This window comes from Lutra lutra, chromosome 14 (assembly GCF_902655055.1).
Source record: "Lutra lutra chromosome 14, mLutLut1.2, whole genome shotgun sequence".
In the NCBI taxonomy this organism is placed as follows: domain Eukaryota; kingdom Metazoa; phylum Chordata; class Mammalia; order Carnivora; family Mustelidae; genus Lutra; species Lutra lutra.
The window spans coordinates 33,842,114-33,855,474 of NC_062291.1; the positions used below are offsets into that span (position 1 = coordinate 33,842,114).

The window sequence follows — 13,361 nt, forward strand, 5'->3', positions numbered from 1 at the left end:
CCAGGCCCTCCAGGAGGACCCCACTCCTCACAAGCCCCACTTTGCAGCTGGACTAAGCCCTGTGGGGCAGATCAGGAGGAGCCCGCAGGAGGCTCGGAGCCAAACCAAGGGACCTGCTGGGGCATAAGCTCTCAGCCGAGGCAGTGAACCCCCAAACCCACTCCCTCCATCTTCCTGTGCCCAGGGGAAGAGGCTCAGGGCCCTAGCCCACAAGAAGTGGCCAAAGGTCTGTCCTCAGACCACGTCCAAAGTTCCCCAAAGACTGTGTCCCATCAGTCTGGTCCTGGATAGGAGGCCAGCTTGGTGACCGGTGACAACAGGTAGAGGTATGCTGGCGAGCAGGCCAGTGCTCCTCCCTGGGTCCCTCATCCTAGGCAAGACTCTGGAGCACTGCAGAGGGTACCCGGGGAGAGGATAATTGCAGGAAACTGGCTGCGGGGGGCCTTCCCTGAACACTGTTGAGCCTTTGGGGAAGAAAGTCACTATGTTGTCTTCCCTGCTCCTCCTTCGTCTTTTTTCCCCTTTCACTCCCCTTTCTCTCTCTCTCTGTCCCATCCTATCTGGTTCTTTCTCCGTCTCCCCACTGTACCCCTTTTCCTTTGTGTCTCCCCGGCTGGTGGTGCTGGGTGCCAGGCGTGGTGACAGTGAGGTCAGGTGTCATCATTGACCGGGAGGCCTTCTCACCCCCGGTCCTGGAGCTGCTCCTGCTGGCTGAGGACATTGGGCTGCTCAATGGCACAGCCGACCTGCTGGTCACCATCCTGGATGACAATGACAACTGGCCCACGTTCAGCCCTCCCACCCTCACAGTCCACCTGCTAGAAAACTGCCCGCCAGGTAAGCAGGCCCCAGGCCCCCAGCCCCCCGCAGGAGCTGCTTGCTGGTCCACGGGGATTGGAACCTCACAGGGTAGAGGCAGAATTCACCCAGCAGGGAGAAACAAGGGCAGTAGGGCAGCCAGAGAGAGCACTGGAGAGGGAGTCAGAAAAACCAGGCAGCCCTCACCTCCCTGCTCTGATCCACAGTGTTTGTCTGGAAAATGAGATTATTAAGAAATGTTCCATCTACGTCCCTAGAGGGAAGGACGGGGTTTTTTTGGTGTTTTTTTTTTTTTAGATTTTATTTATTTATTTGACAGAGAGAGGTCACAAGGAGGCAGAGAGGCAGGCAGAGAGAGAGAAGGGGAAGCAGGCTCCCTGCCGAGCAGAGAGTCCGATGTAGGGCTCAATCCCAGGACCCTGAGATCATGACCTGAGCTGAAAGTAGAGGCTTAACCCACTGAGCCACCCAGGCACCTGGGAAGGACGGTTTTAAAGTCAAAATCAGATGAATGTGATTCCCATCAACATCAAATATGACTTGGAGGGTATATTTGATTCTAAAGGTCAGCTGGAAGAGTAAAAACACTTTGAGACGAAAGTATAAATAAGGCAGCGTTGCCTTACCAGATACGATAGCATGTTACAGAACTACAGGGTTTACAGACCATAAGATCTGAGCACAAGACTCTGGGACAAAGTAACCCAGAAACAGATACTGGAAAAGTAATGAAAGTAGTATCGTGTGAGTAAGGAAACAGTCAAGAGGGCCTGGCCGGCTCAGTGGAGCGCGGACTCTTGTTTTCGGGCTTGTGAGTCTGAGCCCCACATTAGGCGTGGAGATTACTTAAAATCTTTTTTTTTTTAAAGGAAAAAATGAAATCAGTTGTGAAAACTAATTACTTAATGTGCAAAATATCTATTCATATCTGGTGCAGATTGTCACCCCATATCAGGCACCAAAATGAAACCTATAGAGGGTCTAGAGAAAATACAAAAGAATGGAAACATTTACAAACAAAAGAAGAAACTTTAGTTGAATTATTTCTTTGATTTCTGATAGAGGTTCTAAGCATATGAGAAAGAGAACCCAAAAAAGGAAAAATTTTGGTGCGTACTAAGTCAAATTTCTTTTTTCTTTTTTTTAAGATTTTATTTGTTTATTTGACACAGAGACACAATGAGAGAGGGAACACAAGCAGGGGAAATGGGAGAGAGAGAAGCAGGCTTCCCGTCGAGCAGGGAGGCTGATGTGGGGCTTGATCCCAGGACTCTGGGATCATGACCTGAGCCTAAGGCAGATACTTAACGAATGAGCCACCCAGGCACCCCCCTAAGTCATATTTCTTTACACCAAACAATAGCAGCTGATAAACAAATTGAGAAAAAGATATCTGTCACCAGTTATCATAATTATATAATTTGCATAAATTGAAAGATAAGTGGACAAAGGTCAAAAGCAGACAATATGCAGAAGATATTACTAATCGTTAAATGATTAAAGATTTTTCAATCTCTCAAATAGTCCCAAAATGTGAAACAAAATGAGAGTTATCTACGAAGCATCAAACATGTAAATTTTATAAAAGATAACCACAGGCAAGACTGGCACAATGGGACCCTTGGGAACCACCAACAAATGCATCCCAGTCTAAGGTTTTCGGAAAAGACCACTGTGCTCAGCCACTCCCCATTCCCACTTCCACAGGATTCTCAGTCCTTCAGGTCACAGCCACAGACAGGGACAGTGGCCTCAATGGGGAGCTGATCTACCGAATAGAAGCCGGAGCTCAGGACCGCTTCCTCATCCACCCAGTCACTGGGGTCATCCGTGTCGCCAATGCCACCATCGACAGGGAGGAGCAGGAATCCTACAGGCTGGCGGTGGTGGCCACCGACAGGGGGACCGTCCCTCTCTCAGGCACGGCTATCATCACCATCCTTATCGACGACATCAATGATTCCCGCCCCGAGTTCCTCAACCCTATCCAGATGGTGAGCGTGCTGGAGTCGGCTGAGCCAGGCACCGTCATCGCCAACGTCACCGCCATTGACCGTGACCTCAACCCAAAGCTAGAGTACCACATCATCGGCATCGTGGCCAAGGACGACACTGACCGCCTGGTTCCCGACCAGGAGGATGCCTTTGCTGTGAATATCAACACAGGTACAAGGGCCAGCTTCCCTCCCACCCGGCTCCTGACTCCCTGCCCCGGTCTCCTTGCCCTCTGCTTTCTTCCTTATCCTTCTTTCTGTTCCTCCCCTTCCCTCAGCTGCTCCTCCTCCTGCTCTCTTCCCCCACCCCCAGTGCCACAGTGCTCCCTCTCTTGTCTCCTGGCTCTTGTCTCTCTGGCTCCTTCCCTCTCTCCTCCTGTTTCTCCTCGCGTCAGCTCCATCTCTCCTTCAGACTGCCTCCCTCTGCCCGTGTTCCACGAGAACACCCACCTCACCCACTCCTGCCAGAACTAAATATTGTAAAGCTTTCATGTCTGTAATTGTCTAGGAAGATGGTAGCTTGTTTTTATATGTATCTCTTTAATAACCAGGTAGTTGGATGCTTTCTTTATACATATGCTAGTCATTTAAGTCATCTGGAAATTTTATATATGCCCCTGAGAATTTGCTTATGCAAGCACAAAAGAAACAACTGTGGCTTATCTTTCATGATCTGTGCAGCTTATCGCAATGTTGATGGTTCTACCATTTCCCCAAAAGTTTCATGTTTTTACTACTCCAGGGAGTTAAGAAGGGGATGTGGGACCCCTACAGGTCTCCTCCTTGAAAGGCCCAGAAGAGTGACAGAAAAACTAAGATGGCTATGACAAAATTCTGAAAATCATTGTTATTCAGAAAAATGCGTAGTAAAGTAGCAATGAGATATCAATTTTCTATATGTAATTAACAGCTATTAAGATGCGAGACAGTACTGAGTATTGGTGACAATGTGGGGACATCAGAACGCTCATACACTACAGTAAGAGATTAGACTGCTTCCACCATCCAGACAGCAATATAGCACAAAGTACATTCATACCCCATCATTCCACAGTTCTTCTCCTGGGTGTATGTCCCAGGGACATTCTCAGGTCAGTAACGGGACTGTATGCCACATTACCTGCCATGTTGTTGGTGGTGGGTGTTGGAGGCCACCCGGGCATCCATCCCTAGCAGATTGGAGAGTAAGAGATGGCGGGCGTACGCCATGAATACTATGCAACAGTCAGAAACAATAGACGAGATTCACAGAGAAATGTGGGTAGACCTTAGGAATAAGTATTTACTGAAAGAGTAAGAATGAGACGAATCTGAAATATATAGAAGTAGAAGAAAAAGAAGAAGAGGAGGAGGGAGAGGGGGAGGGGGAGGGGGGAGGAGGAGGGAAGAGAAAGGAGAAGGAGGAAAAGAAGAAATAAGAAATAGAAGAAATAAGAAATACGTATATATCACAATCCCATTTTGTGTAAACGTAAAATACACACACAAGAAACAGTACATGGTTTTCAGGAATACTTCCAAATGAGAAATACTCTTCAGTCCATTACAGTGATTGACCAAGGGGAGAAGAGGGGAGAGGAGTATGGGAATAAAAGGGAATAGACACATAAAACCAAAGTGGTACTAATGACCACAGGGAGCAGTAAACCTTTGGATCTAGAGTATGATTCACTCAATAAGCATCTGAGGCCCAGAGGAAGAAAGAAGACAGGAAAACCAGGAGCACTGGAAGAATGTAGATGGCTTGGCCATGGCCCGGTGCGCAGAATTCCTGCCGCGGTGGCTGGTCAGGACCATGGAAAGCTGCCCTGTGCCCCGTCCCACTTAATGCTCTACTGACGCCTCTACCACTTTCCTCTTCTCTGTTCTCCCTCCCTCCAACTGACTCTCTTCTCTCCATTTTTCTTTCCAGTGTCTTCTCTGCCCCCCTTCCTCATGTTTTCTCTACCTCCCTTGCTTACCTTTCCTCCCCTTTCTTCTTGCCAGAGCCTCAGCTCCCTGAGTGCTCCTATCCAATGGGGTTCCCACTTGCTCCCCTGGCTTCCTACCCACCCCCTTCCCTTCCACTCCCTTCCCTCTCAAACCTCCTGCCCTGGTCTGCTCTGCACCCTACTGTCCCCCACGCCCTGCTCTGCTCCATCCCCTCTGCACCCTGAACTAACTGATGTTAACCCTCTTCTCTCTTCCTCCTGGCTGGCAGGCCTGCAGGTTTGAGCTCTGTTTCTCTGTCACTTCCCACCTCATCTCTGCTTCACCCCATCGCCTTCCTCCATACCACACCCCTACCACCCTTCCTGTCCTGTGGGGCCCAGGCCAAGGCCGTGGCCCAGCCTTTGCAGACTGAATGCAGCCACCCTCTCCCCATCCTCGCTCCCCAACCTCGGGGACGGGGAGCGAGAGTAGGAAGAGGAGGAGGAGGAGGAGGCAGCGGCCCAGGGTAAGTGACTGCCCCTTGGCTGGGGACCAAGGAAGACAGAAGCCCAGCAGGGGATCTGCCAAGGGGGTAGGGAACCCCAGAGGCCACACTGCCTGAGAGGAAGCTGGAGAGAGAAAGTTTCACCTAGGGGTCAGGCCACCAGGCCCTCCAACAGAGCCAACCCTGAGATTGGCCAACTAGGTCTGCCCAGTTCAAGCCCAAGCCACTCAAGAGTTCCTCTGTGATTCGGGGGCTGGCAGAGGGAGTGGGGGCAGGAGAAAAGGAGACAGCTTGCCAGTCTTAACACAGAACGGTGCTCCTTTCCCACAGTCAAGCCCTGTCATGTCCCATGTAATCAAGACAAAGAGCTAGGCCTGACTATCCGGCCTGCCTCACCACGGTCCTTTCCAGAGAACACCCTCAGGCATTTCTATCTGCCTTGACCTTTTAAACTCAGTGTCCCTAGAATACAAGCATTGCTGAAATTGCAATAAAATGAACATGACATAAAATTTACCACAGTAGCCCTATTTAAGCATATGGTTCAGTAGTGTCAGTATACGCACGTTGTTGTAGAATGTAAGCATTCTGGAAACAAGCAATTACGTGGCACTGTGTGTCAAGCACCGTTCTAAACCCTTCACCAATGTAAACTCATTTTATGGTTATAATCCTCAAAATAGCTCTGTGCAGTAGATACTGTAATTATCTTCATTTTATAAATGAGGAAACAGGTGCAGAGATATTAAATAATTTCCCCAAGTTCCACTGGCTAGTAAGCAGGGAGGTGCAAAATGTGATGTCCCCAGCGTGCAGGTGGCTGTGGTCTCATCCCAGCCCAAGATGTCACTGCCAAGTCCCCATTCTACTGGGGATCATTGCTCTTGGTGTGGTTTGGAGGAGCTAGACAGGAGAACCCCTGGGAGGCCCAGATGTTATGGAGTTCCCCTCACACTGAACCTAGTCTGGTCTACAGGGTCCGTAATGGTGAAGTCCCCACTGAACCGGGAGCTGGTTGCCACCTATGAGGTCACTCTCTCAGTGATTGACAATGCCAGTGATCTACCAGAGCATTCTGTCAGCGTGCCAAATGGTAAGGCTCCCTCAGGCACCTGCCACAGGCTACTCTGAGCCCATCATGGCAGGGGCAGCAGCTGGGAACACACACAGGTCTGACCCCAGGGAGGGGGCAGCAGGACCTGCTCCCCACAGGGGCTGACAATTGTCAGGCTACACAAAGGTTATGAAAGGTGGCCACCACAGAGAGGCTCAGGGTGGCCCCACGTCCCAGTTGTGAGAGCTCAATGGTGGGGGATCCAAAGCCCAGAACTGTGTGTGGTCTTGAACCCAAAGGCTCAGAGTGGAAAGGAGGCTTGATAGAGGCTGGGTGGGCACTGAGAAATCGACCAGCCAACAGAGACTCCAGCCAGAGCCCCATCGTCAGAGTCAGTGAGGAGGGTGTGGTGGGCACATGTGACAGGAACCTCAGAACATACAGCCCAGAGGAAGGAAAGCGCGAGGAAACGTGGGTGTCCGTGGAGGCCAAGACACCACTGTAGAGGGTGCAGGCACCAGAGCAGAGAGGGGCACCGGCCGCTGCCCTGTCTGCAGCCTGAGGCATGACCAGGAGGGGCTGCTGAAGGAGTGGATTTTGTGTGGGCAGAGCAGGAAGCGGGAGGATGGAGTGATGGCATGGCCTCAAGTCACCTCTGGCCTTGAGGGCACGGACAGCCGCTGGAATGGGGAGATAGGCCTGGCAGGTATTGGCTGCTTATCTTTACAGGCCAGAGGCCCAAGTTTTCAGGAAGGAAGAGCAGACCCTGTCACTGCCTACATGTGGCCTGCTCAGAGGTCAAGGCCCCGGGCAGGTTACCTCGAGGGGACACCTCAGACAGGAAGTAGAAGGCTGAATCATGGACAGGGTCTTCGACCCTTAGACCATCACAGTCCTACCTCGTTGGATGGGTTGGAAAACTGAGGAATAGTTAAGGCCGGGGTCTGCCGAGGTCACTTAGCCAATTGGTGGAACCCAAAGCCCTTCCCCCATGGAAGAGCCAGCCACCAGACCAGGGGAAAGGGTCACGTGCCACCACACAAGGGCTGGGTAGAGCTTCAGGGAGTCCCAGGAGGGCAGTGAAAGGCCACAACCCTGTCTGGGCTTGACCGACACTTAGCAAGGCCAGGCCTAGCCACACTGGTGTCCCACATATCACCTTCACCCCTGCCTCTACCCCAGCCAAGCTGACAGTCAACATCCTGGATGTCAATGACAACACGCCCCAGTTCAAGCCCTTTGGGACCACCTGCTACACGGAGCGGGTCCTGGAGGGGGCCACCCCAGGAACCACGCTCATCGCTGTGGCTGCTGTGGACCCGGACAAGGGCCTCAATGGGCTGATCACGTACACGCTGCTGGACCTGATGCCCCCAGGCTATGTCCGGCTGGAGGACTCCTCCGCAGGTAGGTGGGAAGTCTTCCAGAAGAGGGTTGGGGGACATGCTCCTGCTCAGCCTCCACAGGGGACCCTGGCCCATTGTCGCCCTCCAGTGGGGGCCGCACCCTAGTCCCTCAGTGGGCTAGGCCAGATCCAGGATGGCCAGCATTCCCATCACTCCCAGATGCCCAAACTATAGGAAAGGAGAGTACTTAGTCCCAGGTGGGGTAGAGGCCCTGTCTGAGGTCTGCTGGACCCCTTGGATACTCCACCAGTGCCTCTACCACCTGGGCTTCCACTAGGAGTCTCACTTGGGGTGCGAGAAGGCCAAGAGAAGAAGCTCTCAGAGGAGGTCCTGGGCTAGTCGGTACCTAGCCCTTCGACTTGTGAAAAGCTTTCTCACCCCTCCCGTGAGGGGAATAGCCGGATACCAGTTACCGTGAGGCCTTTGGCCTGCCTGCCCCTAGTTGGTGCTGCTGGGCCACCTCCTTCTTCCAGGGACCACCCCTGCCCCTCAGAGTTCCAGATCCTTCTCTTTATACTTTGGAGAGATTCCGTGAGTGAGAAGCGGCCACACAGGCAGCGGGTGCCTCTGTTTCTTAGGGAAAGTCATTGCCAACCAGACAGTGGACTATGAGGAAGTGCAGTGGCTCAACTTCACCGTGAAGGCCTCGGACAATGGGTCTCCGCCCCGCGCTGCTGAGATCCCCGTCTACCTGGAGATCGTGGACATCAATGACAACAACCCCATCTTTGACCAGTCTTCCTATCAGGTGGGCAGCTGGGCAGCAGGTTGTGTCAGGGACCCGTGCCCAGGTCTTGGGCCCTTTGGGCAGCTTCCACCCCCACATGGCCGTCCTCTGCGCCCCGTGGGTGTGACCACCCCATGAGCGGCTCGGTGCCCCAGGCTGTGTACCTGGTGAGTTTTCAGGGCAGGGGCGTAGACGCTAGGCCTAACCCCAGCCCTCTCTCTCTCCCTGCCCACTGGGCTCCAGGAAGCGGTCTTCGAGGATGTGCCCGTGGGCACGGTCATCCTGACTGTCACCGCCACAGATGCCGACTCGGGCAACTTTGCCCTCATTGAGTACAGCCTCGGGGATGGAGAGGGCAAGTTTGCCATCAACCCCACCACGGTAAGCAGGCACACCAGGCGCTGGGAAGAGCCCGGGCAGAGGCTGAGAAGCCGCCACAAGTATTACCGTCGTCCCAATTTCTGGGTCCTGCCATCGGGACGTCTGTGGTCTCAGAGGCTTTTTCACCAAGTCAGCAGGCCCGGCACAAGTCCCAGACATCCGGCAGACTGTGGCCCTTCTGTCCCTGTGGCCACAGTCTTTTGAAACTAGCCTTTGTGGGATAAAAAAAAATTCTGAGCTGTGTCCCCACCAGACTAGAACACTTGACTCGAGTCCAGGAGACTGCTTTTGGAAACCATTAAAAGAGAGGTAGAGGAAGCTCTGCAGAAAGTGGGCACAGCGTTTGAGCTCCTACTGTATACATGGCCCTGTATCAGTGTTGGGTGGGGGTGGTGGGGAGGGAAGACGCCCCCCATGAGTGCCTCCCCCATGCTGTGGGAGAGCAGAAACTCAAGAGAAAGGATGGGTGATGATTTAAATGACTGTGACTTGGTTCAAAGCTGGTGTTTTAGCCCAGGGAGAGACCACTGCAGCCTGGGGGTGGCTGGTTAGGCAGGACCTTCCCCAGGGACGGGGCCAGAACTGGACTTTCCCTCCTACTGACTCTCGCAGCCCACACCCCACTGCACTCGGCCCGGTCAGCCAGATTCTGTCCTCTGTGCTCTGTGCAAATGATCAGTCATGCTTCTGGCCAGGCACTGTGAACAGCAAATATTTACAGAGGACTGCTCTATACTGGGCCAGGTAGCCAGCTCCAGTGCGGCCCGTCCATCCCATCTCCAGGTGGAGTGGAGTAATGGGGCCCGCAGAGCCACTAGAACCCGAGCTCCGTGGGGATGGGGGCTGTTGTCTCTTCTGTTCAGTGCCACGTCTCCAGAGCCTAGAACAATGTCTGGCGTAGACTGAGTGCTCAGTAACTACCAGTCGGATTGGTGAAGGAACTGATTCCACCCTCCCCTTCCTAGGGTGACATCTATGTGCTGTCTCCTCTGGACCGGGAGAAGAAGGATCACTATATTCTGACGGCCTTGGCCAAAGACAACCCCGGAGATATAGCCAGCAACCGTCGAGAAAATTCGGTGCAGGTAAGGCTGGACCAAGGACTCTTAAGAACTGGAATTGTGGAGGCAGCAGGCAAAGCCTTTACTTTAAAGGACGCTGCAGGGGGCGCCTGGGTGGCTCAGTGGGTTAAGCCGCTGCCTTCGGCTCAGGTCATGATCCCAGGTCCTGGGTTCAAGCCCCACATCGGGCTCTCTGCTCAGCAGGGAGCCTGCTTCCTCCTCTCTCTCTGCCTGCCTCTCTGCTTACTTGTGATTTCTCTCTGTCAAATAAATAAATAAAATCTTTAAAAAAAAAAAAATAAAAAAAAAAATAAAGGACGCTGCAGGGCGGGAGCAGGGCCTCCCAGGCCCTCGGAGACGTGTTCGCAGCAGCCGACAGCAGGAGCTTAGTTGGGTGAGCCAAAAAGGAGGTTGCTTAGGGAGATGGGGACTTTCCAAGAGAACTTTCTTGTGCCCAACACTGCGAAGACAGTGTTTAAACACACCCCAGTGTAACCCAAGCCTGGGGCTCCACATGTCCCACCCCCACAGTGTCCCCCAAAAGAAACAGCCCAGCAACCAAATGTTACTGTGACACAATTATCTTTATGTCTCTTAAAGAACTTTAATGGGGCATCCAGCCCCGTTCCCATTCCAGCTCTAGCTTCAACACAGTTGCCCTGAGGCCCATCTGCTAAGCTCTTTCCTCACTTCTGCCCAAAGTCCCAGGCCTTGCTTTCTCCTTCCTTCTTCCCCTGTTCCTGCCTTCTCCAGTCCGGTCTTTCTGTACGTAGTTCTGCCATTTCTCCCCACCATAGCCTAAGCCTCCAAGGAGAACTGTCCTGGGGGGTGGGGGCTGGTGAGCAGTTGGGGGGGGGCAGGAGCACTCACACACCGGGATCCCGTCCCTGTCACACTGCTGTGCTGGGAAGAGCACGGCACTGGGAGTCAGAGGACGAGCACACTAGTGGAGCACTATGCATGTGGCCTGTAACCTCTCCAAGCCTCGAGCCTCGGCTGTCCGCTCTTTAGGGGGTAGGAGGCAGCAGCAGCAAATATGACACCTCCTGCCCCAGGCAGTGGTGTCAGGGTGACAGGGAGTTGGAAGGTGGCTTGTGCACATGACAGAGTTCTTAAAATCACTGCTGTGAGGGGCTTTCGGGGGACACAGGTCAGGCAGAGCCTCAGCAGTCAGGGGAGAGACGGCCTCCGGCCTGCGATGTCCAGGGGCCCCGCCCTGGGCTGTGGGGTCAGCCAAGGGAGCCCGTCCCAAGCCGGATTCCTAAGTCGGACAAGAGGGAACTTTGGGGAGTGGAGGAATCACAATCCCGCATTACGATCGAGAGAGAAGACGCAGATGTAGGGGTCACGGTGAGAAGGAGCAAAGTGGGAGGGGGTGGTGCGGGCTCCCTGCCTCAGGACATGGACACCGACACCTGGTCACTACAGGCCTAGCTGCACAGCGGTTACTGAAGCCAGGCGCTGTGCATCATGGGTGGGCCTGAGAGAGGAGATACTGCTGTCCCCAGTGTACAGCTCAGGAGGAAGCTTGGGGTCGGGAGGGTTGTACAAATTGAGGTCGGATTCCAGTAGCAGGCACCGTCTGCCCTGGCTTGCTCCCGTGTGACTGGGTCGCCTGAAGCAGCCCCTCTGTATGCTCCTGACCTTTGACCCCACATCCCCTCTCCGCCAACAGGTGATGATCCAGGTGCTGGACGTCAATGACTGCCGCCCACAGTTCTCCAAGCCCCAGTTCAGCACAAGCGTGTATGAGAACGAGCCAGCAGGCACCTCGGTCATCACCATGGTGGCCACTGACCAGGACGAGGGCCCCAATGGGGAGCTGGCCTACTCACTCGAGGGCCCTGGCGTGGGTAAGTAGCCGACTGCCCACCCATGATGCCTTGCTCATGGGAGGAGCGGGTGGTCATGTGCGTAGCCCCAGGCCAGGAGGAGGAGGAGGAGGGGGAAGGAGGGACGTCTCAGCCAGAGCCGGACCCAGCGGCTCTCTCGTCCTGCCTGCCAGAGGCCTTCCATGTGGACATGGACTCAGGTCTGGTGACGACAAAGCGGCCACTGCAGTCCTACGAGAGGTTCAACCTGACGGTGGTGGCCACGGATGGGGGAGAGCCCCCGCTCTGGGGCACCACCATGCTCCTGGTGGAGGTCATCGACGTCAATGACAACCGCCCCATCTTTGTGCGCCCGCCAAACGGCACCGTCCTCCACATCAGAGAGGTACTGCTGTCCCCAGGCCCCCTGCCCACCACCATCTCCCTCCCACAGTCACACCTGGAAGAGTGAAAGGCCCCCACTGGGAACGTGGGGAAACTGAGGCCAGCAAGTGAGACATTTGCTCAGTGTCACACAGAGCAGTCCTGAAGAGTGGGGAGTAGTGTGAGCTATGCCAGCACAAGGCCCTGGGCCCAAGTCTGACTATTGCTACTGTGTCCTTGAGAAAGAGACTTCTCGGAGTGGTTTCTCATCCTCAAAACAGGACTCAGAGTAGTAGATGCCCTCGCTCTTGCTCCTAGATGTCTGCCAAAAAAGGCAGCCTCCCCGGACACCCACTTCCCCCATATTTGTGTCTCAAAATAACACGCATGTTCCTTCCGTCTGGCTGCTGTTCCTTCTGATACCAGGCCTAGGAATTGGGGTTGGGCATCCAAATAAGAAACAAGGGGGAAGTGACTGACGTTCTAGAATTTCCCAATCCTTTTTTTATCCTTTGTTCTAAGTTGCCTCGTGAAGACAGGGGTCACTCTTTTATTCCCTGCCCCGTCCCTCCTTCCTCTCAGCACCCAGGCCCCATCTGCTCGGTGCTGTTCTACTCAGGGGATCTCCCACTTGTTCTCCATTCCCTGAACTTCAGCATGCCTCTGCCTCTCAGAACATCAACATCAGGTCCTTGTCACTCTGTCCCCTCTTTGAGGTCCCACAGGAGACATATCCCCGGGGCCGAGCACCGGGAAACGATGCTGTGCCCATACCTGTGAGTTACTTTTTCCAGTGCCCATGGCAGTGAGGGAGTGGTCATCTTTGTGCTGCCCACTGGGGAGCTCAGAGCAGCCCGCCCGCCCATGCTGAGTGACCCTGCGGGGACTCAGTGCACAGACCTTGTCCCCCACCCCTCACTTTCCATTTTCCTGCCAACCTTTTCTTATTCTTTACCCTTTTTTTTTTAACTTGTTCTCTCTTGTTATAATGTATACACTTACAGACTTTTGTAAGTGACCTCAAATCTTTTGTGGAAGAAGGCAAGATATAAATTAATAATAATCTAGTTCTTTGCCACAACAGAGGCCCCATTTGCTACATTTTTCCCTTCAAGACACTGTATTTGGAAAGATTCGTGTCTCCCGAACAACCAGCAGGTGTTAAGTAATGCTCCCTGTCATCGCATTGCCATTAATTAGGTGTAACTGCCACTTGGGAGACTCTGATTGTCCCACCCAATCCGTGAGATCCAGAGAACCATGCCGAGCTGATAATTTTTCAAGTAAATCCAAGAAATGTGCTCTTTC

At 53.5% G+C, this 13,361-nt stretch overlaps 1 protein-coding gene across 6 annotated transcripts in view; it reads left to right on the plus strand.

Annotated features, from left to right (window-relative positions):
* The window catches only part of CDH23 (cadherin related 23), a 400,055-nt gene that overhangs the window by 377,656 nt on the left and 9,038 nt on the right, over positions 1-13,361 (plus strand). For 5 of the 6 annotated variants that reach the window (XM_047702753.1, XM_047702755.1, XM_047702760.1 and 2 more), the window contains 9 exons: positions 634-837; positions 2,527-2,985; positions 6,206-6,322; positions 7,466-7,690; positions 8,268-8,437; positions 8,660-8,797; positions 9,763-9,882; positions 11,534-11,711; positions 11,864-12,075. In XM_047702753.1, coding sequence (XP_047558709.1) covers positions 634-837; positions 2,527-2,985; positions 6,206-6,322; positions 7,466-7,690; positions 8,268-8,437; positions 8,660-8,797; positions 9,763-9,882; positions 11,534-11,711; positions 11,864-12,075 — 1,823 coding nt within the window. Of the gene's footprint in view, positions 1-633; positions 838-2,526; positions 2,986-4,725; positions 6,323-7,465; positions 7,691-8,267; positions 8,438-8,659; positions 8,798-9,762; positions 9,883-11,533; positions 11,712-11,863; positions 12,076-13,361 lie in introns of those variants that run through there. The other variant, XM_047702758.1, reaches the window with a different exon arrangement.